Source organism: Elephantulus edwardii, unplaced genomic scaffold, assembly GCF_000299155.1.
Source record: "Elephantulus edwardii isolate Elephantulus edwardi_28Jun2011 unplaced genomic scaffold, EleEdw1.0 scaffold00467, whole genome shotgun sequence".
NCBI lineage: Eukaryota > Metazoa > Chordata > Mammalia > Macroscelidea > Macroscelididae > Elephantulus > Elephantulus edwardii.
The window spans coordinates 418,187-430,535 of NW_006400217.1; the positions used below are offsets into that span (position 1 = coordinate 418,187).

Consider the following 12,349-nt stretch of genomic DNA (forward strand, 5'->3'; position numbering starts at 1 on the left):
TCTCAGAGTCAGCCACAGTTTGTTATGATCCACACAGTCAAATGCCTTTGCATAATCAATGAAACACAGATAGACATTCTTCTGGTATTCTCTGTCACCTGAATTACATAACCTGTTTTCTTATTCCCAAACAGCCTTATGATCTGTTGTTTACAGTTTACCACAAGGATTATGGCTACCATCCTGATCTTGTCCTATCTTTGTGGTATTTATTACCTTACCCTTTTAAGAAACCTACATTCTCTTCCTTCTAGACTCTGACCATGTGATAAGTATCTAATTGGCAGTACGTGATTGGGCCAGAGCTCTTGCTCTCTTCCACATGGTTCCACTTTCCAACCAATATAGATAATTTCTCTAGAGGCATTCAGATTTATTCCTACTTTGGGAAGAAAATGCCCTCTGAAAATAACATGAAATTTTTAGAATATCAGGTAACAGCTGTCATTTTCTTAGACACCTATGTTGTTCATAGGGTTGCTCTGCCACCTCAGTGGCACTTAACAATAATTTTATTAAGTGCTTAACATAGACTATTTAATTCTGATAAATGGTGAAGATTGAGATTATTAACAGCTTACGTTTGTTTGGCTCCCAAATCAACACTTTTGGTACCAGAAGCCAGGAAATCAAAAGTTGCATTGCATTGGGAAGTCTGCTGTCAGAAACCTCTCCAGAGTACTGAAGAGCAATGATGTCAGTCTGAAGACTAAGGTTTGCCTGTTCCAGGCCCTGGTCTTTATGCTATTTATCAGAAAGCTGGACAGTGACTAGGGATGATAGAGGAAGAATTGATGCCTTTGAGCTGTAGTACTGGAGAAGAATATTGAATATACCATGGACTTCTAAGAGAACAAACAAGTTCGTCCTGGAAAGGGTGAAACCAAGCTGCTCCTTGCAGGCAAGGATTCTGAGACTTTGTCTGACATATTTTGAACATGTTGCAAGGAGGGACCAGTCCTTGGAGAGGGACATTATGCTTGGGAGGGTGGAGGCACAGTGCAGGAGAGGAAAACCCTCATGAGATAGATTGACTCTGACTGGAGTAAAGGGGATAGGTGTGTTGGAGATAGTAAAGTTGGCTCAAGATAGAGCAGGTATCAGAGCTGCTGTACATAACATAGGGTTGCTGAGTCACAAGCGACTCACTTCAACTTTACAGTTATGCTGTAGTGGTGATAGGCTCATTTACAAATTAACAAACTGAGGCTTAGCAAAATAAGGCAATGCTAGATTTTTAGCCTACATCCATGTTTTTGCATTACTTTTCACTTTTATGGTTCTTTGGTTTACAGTTAATTGATCAAGCAGGGTGGAGGGTGAAATTCCATTGTCAGGAAAGAACAAATCTTAGCATTCACATGGGTTCTCTTCTACAGCTCCTGGTTTCCAGCTTCCTGAGTCAGAGGAGACATCCTGGCAGAGACTTCTTCCAGGGGAACCAGCAATGGCCTCGGTGGATTTCAAGACCTATGTGGATCAGGCATGCCGAGCCGCGGAGGAATTTGTCAATGTCTACTATACCACTATGGACAAGCGGAGGCGTTTGCTGTCCAGGCTATACATGGCCACAGCCACCCTTGTGTGGAATGGAAATGCTGTTTCAGGACAAGAATCCTTGAGTGAATTTTTTGAAATGTTGCCTTCCAGTGAATTTCAGATCAACGTAGTGGACTGCCAGCCTGTTCATGATGAAGCCACACCAAGTCAAACAACAGTCCTTGTTGTTATCTGTGGAACTGTGAAGTTTGAAGGCAACAAACAGCGGGATTTCAATCAGAACTTTATTCTGACAGCTCAAGCCTCCCCCAGCAACACAGTGTGGAAGATTGCAAGTGACTGCTTCCGGTTCCAGGACTGGGCCAGCTAGTTGGGCAGTAAGCCCTTCTTCACCTCAGACTGAGGGATGCAAATGTTGGAGCACTTGTGCATTCCCTTTTGTATCACAGACACTGTAGACCAGTATGCCAACGTGGGACTTTACCACATTTGACTCCTGGTCAAGAAGCCCCATTTCTCAGTATAGACTTAGTTTTCATAGTTGCCTTTTAGGAATCTCAAACTTTTCTCATTTTTTAAATTTACCTTGTAGAAATTCTGCTTCTTGGAATTCTCAAAAATAAACCACAACTTTTCCGTTGCATGGTGTTTTTTACTAGGTTTTGAGGATTAAAGACAGGAATCAAAAATACCGGCAGAGAGATGGTGTTCAAGGCTGATGATCTACCCATCACAGGTGTGGTGGGTCACAGCCCTCTCAGAGCATTAGAAATCTTTGGAAGCACTTTGAAAATGCCTGTGCTTAGACCACACCTTAGATCATCTGCACCCAAATATCTGATGATAAGATTGGGCATTCAAAGTTTTAAAAAACATTCTAGCCTTACCATGTTACACTGAAAAGGAAAAAAATACCCCAAAACCACAGTTGCTGCCAGTCCAACCCATTGTAACTTAACATGTTCAGGGAAACCTGCAGTGGATGCAACAGCTGTGATGGTTCCAGAAACGAAGTGAGATGAGCCAGAGTCAGAAGAGGTGGTGATGAGACAATCCAGGTAGTGACAGCAAGGTATAAAGGCTGGACCTGATGACAGCTCAGAAGCTAGTTGAGGAGCATCCATAGCAGAGCCCAGTTACATCACTTGTCATTGATGATCATGAACACTGGTTTTGGGAAAGGGTGAGTTCACTTAAGATACTGAGGCCCTAGGTTTGGACACCTCCCTGAACCTAAATCCATGTATGTTTGTTTATATCCTGTTAGTTACTGTAGATGTATTATTTCCACAAGTTCTGTGACTACTGCAGTGGCTTATCAAACACAATAGTGTTGTGGGAGAATCAGGGTAAAATCATTTGTTAAGAGTTTTTGTTAAGGACCTTTCTTCCAAGGCGATACAATCACCTAACATGGCTGAGTCCCACCTTAGAATATTAGCTAAGATTGAAATGAAGAGAACTAGTGGAATATTAAAGACATCAAGCTTTTATATTAAGCACTGGTTGCCTAGTCCATAGGGATTTGTATTATAGATTGCTTTTAACAGAAGCTTTGAGGTACGCAGGGAGGGCATCTGAAATCACTGCTAACACACATTTGTCTCCTGTGAGGTGCAGGTGAAATAGCCAGTTCTCCAACTTCAATTCTGACACCTGCTGTTCTCCCACAACACTACTGCATTTGAGAAGTCTTTGGATTGGTCACAGAACTCTCGGAAATAATACATCTGCAATAACTAACAGGACATAAACAAATATGCATAGACTTAGGTTTAGGGAGGTGTCCCAACCCACTTACCCTTCCTCAAAACCAGTGTTCACTGTCAACAGTGACAAGTAAAGTCACTGGGCTTTGCTGTGGGTGCTCCTCAACTAGCTTCTAAGTTGTTGTGGTCCAGCCTTTATACCTTGCTGCCATTATCTGTCTGAATCGTTTCATAGCCACCTCTTCTGACACTGGCTCGTATCACTTAGTTTCTGGCACCATCACAGCTGTTGCTTCCATTGCAGGTTTACTTGAGAGGTTCATTAGTTCAGGGCCACCATGTCAAAGGACATGCTCCCTCCAGGCTCTCAGGTTAGAAAGCCTAGGGTGTTTTAGAGTTTTTCTCAGTCACCAGACAATTTACTTGGTAATCAAGCCCGTCTACTTAAAGGTCAGTTTCTTGGACAGCTCACCAGCTAATTTAGCGACCCAAAAGACTAAACAGACCATCTGATACTTTTTGTAAGGTGAATCCACACACTGCAGCATCAAAAGTTGGAGGACTTTGATAAGGTGAACTAGTCAAAGTCAAGCAGACCTCTACAACAAAGACATGAGAGACTAGTTGAATGATAATCCTGAAATTTTGAACTTGAAAAGACAAAGAAATGGACCACTAGGCCTCTTAACTCAAGAACCTGATAACTGGACTACACAAGCACTCCTGTGGCTGGTAACCAGGAGTGACTTCCCTTGATGTTCCCATACCCATTAACCATAGGTATACCCTTACACATTCCAATCCATGCATGCAAGTATGTGACACTCCCTTAGCCCACCCTCCGTCCCAGCCCTTAGTCTGCATGAGGTGACTCAGACACCAGGTGCCTGCCACCATTGCTCTTGGAGGCACTCAGTCTCTTCTCCTAGGACCAGTAGAACACGCAGTGCTCTCCTGCTAGCAACCATTTAAGCACCATATACCTGATCACCATCTGGGCCTATAGGAACGTCTTACAAGGGGATAAGGAACACTGTTCCAATATAACTTCTAATCAAGATCTATGTCCACAGCCAAATGCCCTGCCCTCTTGCCTGCAGAAATTGCTTCTGGTTCCTTCTTCAGGCTGACACAAAATCCATCTGAGTATCCTGCCCATCCTGTTTATTAAAATAGTTTTGTTGGTCCGTTTACCTCTTTCTTTAGTATTTTCTTTTTTTGCTGGCTTTGTCCTCCCTCTGTTTCTCTTGTTTTTGTACTACCCACTGGGGATAGCAACTATACCCACACAACCCAGCTATACCACACCTGCAGACCCACTTGGAGATGAAGGCAACCACCCACTCCTGTACCACTGTCTACTCCTATAGACAGTGGTCAACACCAGACCAACCTGTTCTCATCTACTGTAAACAGAAGTCTGTGTACATACTCTTCATCTGCCTTGCCCACTAGAAGATCTGAGCCCCTAATGTGCCAAACTAGCAAACAGTACCACACTCATCCTGCACACTTGGGTGTTTTGTTGTGTACCTTTGAGTCAGAGCCAACTCATAGCTGACCCTCCAGTGGGTTTTCAGAGGCAGTAAGTTGCATGGGAGGAGATTGTCCAGCTGGTAGATTGGAACTACATGCCTTTTGGATAAAAACCAAACAAAAATAATATACAAGCACCGAATAAAAATACATCAGCAGGACAATATCTTTTTGAGTCAAAAACCAAGTCATTTTACACAAAGATGGCAGAATGGCCCAAACAAATTATTTTTGATAAGCAAGGCTTTATTGTTGCATTTATGTTACACTCTTTTGTGTGTATTACTGTTAATCCACTTTTTTGTGCTGCCTCTGTGAGAAAGACTTCCTTTAGTCTTGTAACATTAGTGTTGCTTTCATAAATTCTTTTAGTTTCTCCTTTGAGAATGATCAAATATTTGGTATATTTGGACAGTTTTGCTGAGTACAGCATTCTCAGTCGTCAGTTGCTTTCTTTTAGCCTTTTGTGTCTTCCCATTTTCTTGCTTGCATGGTTTCTACTGAGAATTTAGAGCTAAATCTTACTGGCTCTCCATTCCTCTTTTATAGGTTAGGTTTTTTTTTTTTCTGACTTCTTTTCTGTCATTGTCTTTGATTCAGGAAAATTTGACTATGACATGCTTAGGTGTTCACCCCGCCCCGCCCCAGTCTATCCTGTTTGAGTTCACTGGACTTTTTGAATGGATATTATTCTCATTTTTCTTGCTCACCGGAGAGGGTTTTTTCATACCTCTGTTGCAATTGTATTACTTAATTTTTACTCTTACTGTTCTGGAATTCCAATCATTATGTTATTTTAATTATATCTCATGTAATTCTTAATGCTTGCTTCATTTCCTTTCCTTGTTTCTGCTTTTCCCCTCTCTCTAGTTAGTGTTAAGTACTTACCTTCTGTTTCTATGTTCCTTTTCTTTTGTTCTATTTTTTTTTGTCCCCCTGACATGTTGATGGCATTTGTAATATAGGTCTTATTATTTTGGATTATATTTTCATGGTTTTCTGTGGTTTCTATTGTCTCCTTGGTTGTATCTATTTTGTCTTTTAAATTAATTTTGTCTTTATGCTTGTGACTCCAGCTATTTTTGTAATTTCTTGAATATCCTTGATCTGAATGTCTTGGAATTTTATATCAGCCTTCATGCCTTTACGATATTCATTAACTCTACGTTCTGATATTTTTTTTTCCTTTTTCTTTTTTTGTGATGACCTGTTTTTTGAGCTGTCTGCTGCTTCTGGGACACTGTGATGATGACATTGTTTTAATCTTTTAACCTTTCTTGGAGTGTGTGGGGACAGGCAGCTTATGGTGTGTCCATGTAGTTAATCTGTTCATTGTGCAGTTTGTACAGTGTCATTTAGAAGGTGGGGGTTAATAGTGGTAGTGGTCTAACACAGTACATGCTGGCCATTGCTATAATGGAATGTGTGGGTGCTCTAGCCTGGCAGAACATGAGGCCTGCAGTGAGAATGTCATCCTACAGGTACAGCTGTTGAGTTGTTTCCTTTTCCTGCTTGCCTTGATGGAGCAGTGTCTCTGAGGCTCTGCTGTGAATTTCTGAGTCTTTGGTTCTCTTAGGGTCAGCAGCTCTTGGTGCTGCTTTCTAAGTTTCTTGCTGTTTACTGTGTTCTTGTGTTACTGCACCTTTAAAGGGGTCCACAAGTGAATGCAGCTTAAGGTCATGGCCTAGTGTCAGCTGCAGGGTAGGAAGTCAGGAGGCTATTCTTGGAAGTGTATATGGCACTCCTCTCTGTGTTCCCCTGCCTCAGCCTGTCTGCTCACTTTCATCAGTCAGGCACTGATGACATCAGTTTTTGCATAAGAGAGTTGCTCTTTCTATGGGAATAGACAAACACACATTCCCAGTCCCAGTACATTTATTTTGTGTGTGTCTCCTTGCCAGTCTCAAGATGATAGCATTGGCCTGCTTGCTGTGGAAAGGAGGAGGATCATTCCTGGGACTTACTTGTTTAGATAGAAGTTCTCTGGGCAGTTGTCCATGAGCAATGGGAAGATGAGGTCGAACCTTCTCCATGGTTCATACCCTAAAGCTAGTTGTACTTTTTATTTTTTCTATTTTTAATGGAATCCAAGACCTATCCTGGCCAGCTTATGGTGTTGATCGCTTGTTCCCTCACTATCCTTCATGCCCAACCTTGCTCTTAAAAATTTACCTCAAATTTGAAGGTGTTCAAATTGCCTGACTAGTTCACTACCTCACTGGAACCTTGCTCACATTCTTTTTACAGATGCACATTTGGCCTTTAAGAATTGGTAAACTGACCTAGCTCTGGTGGCCTAGTGGCAAGAAGCTGCACTGCAATCCCAGAGGTACACAATTCTAATCCACTAGATGCTCTGCTGGAAAAGGAGGGACAGTCTCCTCCTGTACCAGTCAGATCACACACACATACACATACAAATATGATAACATAAAAAAAAGGAATTAGTAGACTGTCAATCAACCTTTTCAGCCTTTGATTGATTAGAGGGGCCTGATCAGTGCTGTATGAATTGCAAATGGCCAAGAACATGGATCTGTGGTAAATGCATCCTGCTTTTGTAATCTTGCCACAGATTGTGAAAGGGTACGATCTCAGCAATCAGTGCGCCCTTCAGTCTTCTCTCACATATATTATACATACAACTTTCTAAACCAGAACTACATAATTTCTGAGTTTCACGTCTGGTTAAACCAGGTCACTACATTTCACTATGTCTCTACCAAAAAATTAATTTCCATGATGAGAGATAGTTACAGTTTTTTATTTTTCACATAAATTGCAGTGTAACGACTTGGATTGCTGGGTATGATATCATGTAAAATAAATTCATTCTACATATTGATCAGTCACTAATTGGTCTTCACCTCTGATAGTGCTTAGTCAGGAAGCACTTAGATCCTGTGGCTTCCAGTGTCCTTGACTGGGTGGGAGAGCAAATGTGTCACCTGAGCCTAGCAGGCACCCCAACTCTTGTGTGCTCGGCTTCCTTTAAATACTTTTCTCATCATTTACCACATTTTGGGCTGTTGATGCCCTTGAGTTGTGGTGCTGGAGAAGAGTATTCAGCATACCATGGCCTGCCAAGATAACTGAAAGATCTGTCCTGGAGAGGGTGAAATCAAGCTGTTCCTTGGAGGCAAGAATTTTAAGGCTCTGTCACACCTGCTTTTGGCATATAGCCAAGACTGGATTGACCAGTCTTTGGAGAAAGACATCATGCTTGGAAGAGGGGAAGGATAGCCCAGGAGAGGAAGACTCTGGATGAGATGGATTGACACAGTAACTGGGGTAATGAGGTGTAAGTGTGTCAAGAGACTGTGATACTGGCTCATGTTGAGTTGCAGGCAACTCGATGGCACATAACAACTGTTACTGGTTCTTTCCAGATTTATTGTCCCATTGCTAGTAACTAACTTCCTTCAGTGCTTGTCATGGCACTGAATCTCTGCTGCCCTCTGCCCTTCTGCAGTACATGTGGATATGCTGCCTCACTCTGGCATCTCTGGGGAGTCCAAAGTAAAGCTGGGCCATAACATTTCCAAATACACTTTATAGTTTTGCTGCCCTGGAAGCAAGCCACTTCTTTTAAAAAATCTGGTAAAAAACCCTCAGAACCAAAACATAGTTCTGAAATACATCTTAGATGCTACATATACCTGGTGGTAATGTGGGTAAAGTTCCATACAATTCTGTAAATAGCTTCATTTGTGTTTACAGATATATTACTTTTGAAGGAGTAAACAGCATAACATCCATTATTTCTTTGTGCAGATTTATGGAATTTTAAAAATAATCTTAAATGTGAACGCAAAACATGGAAAAAACCTATGTGACATGAGATTTCATAATACTAAGAGTGATGAAACTTCAGAATCTGTGTTTAGATTTAGTTTTATATTTCTCCTTTGTGGCTTATTTGAACACTTAAAATATGCTCCATCCCTAATGAAAAGTGGAAGAAGATCAACTCTGTAATGAAAATCAATCATGATCCTTCAGGAAATACAATTGAAACTAGAATTCATTTCTGTTACCTGGAATCATGTAATAAGCCATGTTGTTGTGTAATGTTGAGTGGGAACTGACCCATTGAGGACCCTCCAATACATTTTCAGGGGCTGAAAATCGTAAGGAGGAGATTGCTCCTTTCTCCTGTGGAGCAACTGGTGGATCCAAACTATGTATGTAATGTTGCTGAGGAAGGACAGAACCCACTTCAGGCCAAGAAAGACCGTTTATTGAGGAGAAATTGCTAGGCTGGCTCTACATCAGAAACTAGCCCCTACTTAGAGTGGAGTTTTGTATTGTCTTAAAAGGAAATTGGGGAGTTAGGATGTTTGCAGCTGCTTGGTACCAGAGTAGAGAGTAGGTTGGAAGTCCTGGATAGTTATTCCTGGAAAGGGGAGGTGAAATAGTTTTATAGCTCTTAAAAGAGATAAATAGAGTTGCAGCAGCTGCTCTGATCATTACTGTGGCTGTTCTGGGGAAAGGAGGGAGAGCATTCCTGTGGCCCTGAAGTTGCACCCATGTTTTATGATTTTGGCCTTTGAGGTTCTCTTCTGTAACTACTTCCTGCTTAATGGGGGTGATCTAAAGGAGAGGAAATGCTGTTGGTTTTAGGCAGTGGAGTTGGAAGGTGTGACGAAGGAGGTTAATGGTTGGTGCTCAATTGATAATACTAGGAGTTCACAGACTGTGTGGTTGGCAATCTGTCATCTATTCCTGTAGAAAACTAGAGAGAAATGGCATGAGGCAAGGACCAAAAATTAAGAAAATTACTGTAAGAGGGCCAATGAAGGGGAGAAGCCAGGGTAGCCAATTTTCAAAAGAGAAAAAATTTTGTTTGTTTTCTATGGCTGTTGCAAGACTTGTTTTTAGGAGTTATAGGGTGATGATGGCATAGTTTTTTTTCTGAGAGGGAGGTACAGGGCATTTTGAATTTGGTCTTCTGTGAGTATAGAGATACTGGGGGTGTGGGAGGGAAGGCACATTTACAGACTCCAGTGCAGTTTGGTCTGCAAGCAACAACAGTAAGCTGAGTTGCCACAAATGAAGAATGCCCCTGAAGTAGAGCACGCGGTGGCATTATTTGACAAGGAAACATTGCTTACTGCTTTTGTGCCTTTAATTAAAAGTAGGCAGGTAATATTTGAGGTAGGGAGATAGCTGACCTGTGGGTTACTCTGTTAGGGGTCCAGCCAGGTGTTATTTTCTGAAGTCCAGTTAGGTGGAACAGGGGTGGCTACATATGTCCCTTGTAAAGAGAGACAGCATCAACAGTCTTTAGCAAGGACTGGGCTAGTTAACGTAGAATTTGAAAAGTGGTATTTATAAAATGTCTTATAGAGGTTTCTGAGTCAACTGGCTGTGTAAGTTTTAGTCCTGAGAGATTAATGCCTTTATAAGACTTGGGCTCGGGCTATTGCCTTTTTTTTTGTCTAGCTTCGTCTTTGACTCATTTGCCATTGACTTATGCCATGATGAGTAGAGTAGGTCCAACACTTGGGTTGTCCTGTGTGCCTGTGACAAGTGCAGGAGCAGTAGATAGTAGAAGCTACTAGTTGTCAAGTCTAGAAAGTATGTCTACCTGGTGTACAGAGAGTAGCAGACCTGTGGCAAAATTAATGTAAATGGGTTAAGACAGAGTAGTAGGTTTTGGGACAAGGGTTGTGAGCTAAGCTGGACCAAGGTAGGTGGACCGTGGTAAGATGGAGAAAGAAACAACGTAGGGAAGAGCTAGAAGGAATGGATTCTAACAATATAACCACTATTTAGCCACTTTTGTGTAGGGGAAGGAAACAAGTAAACACTAGAACAAGGACTATAAATATTGTCATGCCAAATGCCAATATGAAAATGGGTCCAATATAAAAATAGGAGCCCACTTTTCATGAAGAGGTCTTTCCATGGATTTTTTTTTCCCACCTTAAGGAAGTAGCTTTATTTCTTTTTTCTGCTTAGAGTGTTTTTTTTTCCTTTTTAGAGTGTTTTTTATAGTTAGAGTGTGAGGGCCAGAAGGAAGGTGAAAAAGGAGATTTTGTAGGTGTGAAAATAGAGAAAAATGTGTTGTTGTTGTTGTTTTTTTTAAGAAAAAAAACCCTTATTTTAATGAAAGTTTACAGAGACTTTGGATTTCCATTCATTCATTGTTGCACTATTCGCCCTGCCCACCCCTCTCCCCCAATTGACTTTTCCTTTTGAAAAGTAAAAGAAAATTATTTCATTGTTATTCAATCCCTTCCCCCAAGTCCACTCCACTCCTTCTGGAGAAGAGTTCCTTGTAAGTGGGGGTCATGGACCCAGGAGAGAAGTGAGGAAAAGGAATTTACAGAGACCAGGAAAACGAAAAGTTCTTTTAAGAGTGTTTCAAGGATCTGGAGCATTTCTTCATTTTTCTGTTTGCCATTCAAATATCTTCCTCTGTGAAAATTTTTTCCATGTCTTTTGCCAATTTTGTAATTGGGTTATCAGTCTTTTTCTTGTGGAGACTCAGGAGTATCCTATAAACTTTTGTGATAGGACTCTTGTCTGAGATGGTATTACCAAATGTTTGTTCCCAATCTGTAGGTGTTTTTTTTTTCACCTTGTTGGAAAAAGTTTTTGATGTTCACAGAGATTTAATCTTTAGAAGGTCCCATGCATCAATTTAATTCTCTTTAGATTATGCATTTCTAGTTGTATTTGGCAGTCTCTTTATACCTTGGACTAGGACCTCTAAGCTTGATCCCAATCAAAACCACAATGAGGTACCATCTCACTCCAGTAAGAGTGGCAAAGTTTAACAGGGCAGCAAGTAATAGATGTTGGAGAGGATGTGGTGAGGAAGGAAATCTTATATATTGTTGGTAGGATTGTAAAATGGTGCAACCATTCTGGAAGGAAGTTTGGTGCTTCCTCAAAAAGCTGAACATAGAAATTCCATATGCCCCACTACTTTGAATATACCCTGAGAATATAAGAACTGAGGTACAAACAGATTTGTACACCAGTGTTTATAGCTGCATTATTCACCATCGCAAGAATATGGAAATGCCCAGATGTCCAACCACAAATGAATGGATTGAGAAATGTGGTACATTCAAACAAATGGAATACTATGCAGCACACAGGAGCAGTAACTTTGTAAATTATTACCTAACTTGGGAGGGACTGGAGAGCATTATGCTGAATGAACTAACTCAGTCCCAAAAGGATAAATATTGTATAAGACTGTTATTGTAGAATGACTATAAGGATCCAGGCCCAGTGGGAGAGGCTAGAAGGAGAGAGATGTGGATGTTTAGGGGGAAGAGAGGATTAATCATTGTTATTAGGTGCCATTGAGTAGCTTGCAACTCATAGTGACCCTATGTACAAGAGCTCTAAATGCCGTTCTATCCTGTGCCAACCTCACCGTCTCAAACACACTCATTCCCACCACTCCACTCACAGAATCGATTCATGTCATAGAGGGTCTTCCTCTCCTGCACCATCCCTCCACTCTTCCAAACATGATGTCCCTCCCCAAGGACCAGTCCCTCCTTGCAACATGCCCAAAGTATGTCAGATGAAACTTCAGAATCCTTGACTACAAGGAGCATTCTGGCTTCACCCTCTCCAGG

General features: G+C 41.3%; 1 protein-coding gene across 1 annotated transcript; it reads left to right on the forward strand.

Annotated features, from left to right (window-relative positions):
• Positions 1 to 1,447: 1,447 nt before the first annotated feature.
• On the forward strand, positions 1,448 to 1,870 carry NXT1 (NTF2-like export factor 1). The gene has a single exon (XM_006902895.1). The coding sequence runs from the start codon at positions 1,448 to 1,450 to the stop codon at positions 1,868 to 1,870; it is 423 nt and encodes a 140-aa protein (XP_006902957.1).
• The last annotated feature ends 10,479 nt before the right edge of the window (positions 1,871 to 12,349 follow it).

What these genes read in the sequence shown, in the direction of transcription:
- NXT1 (XM_006902895.1), top strand. Translation starts at nt 1,448, where the DNA reads ATGGCCTCGGTGGATTTCAAGACCTATGTGGATCAGGCATGCCGAGCC.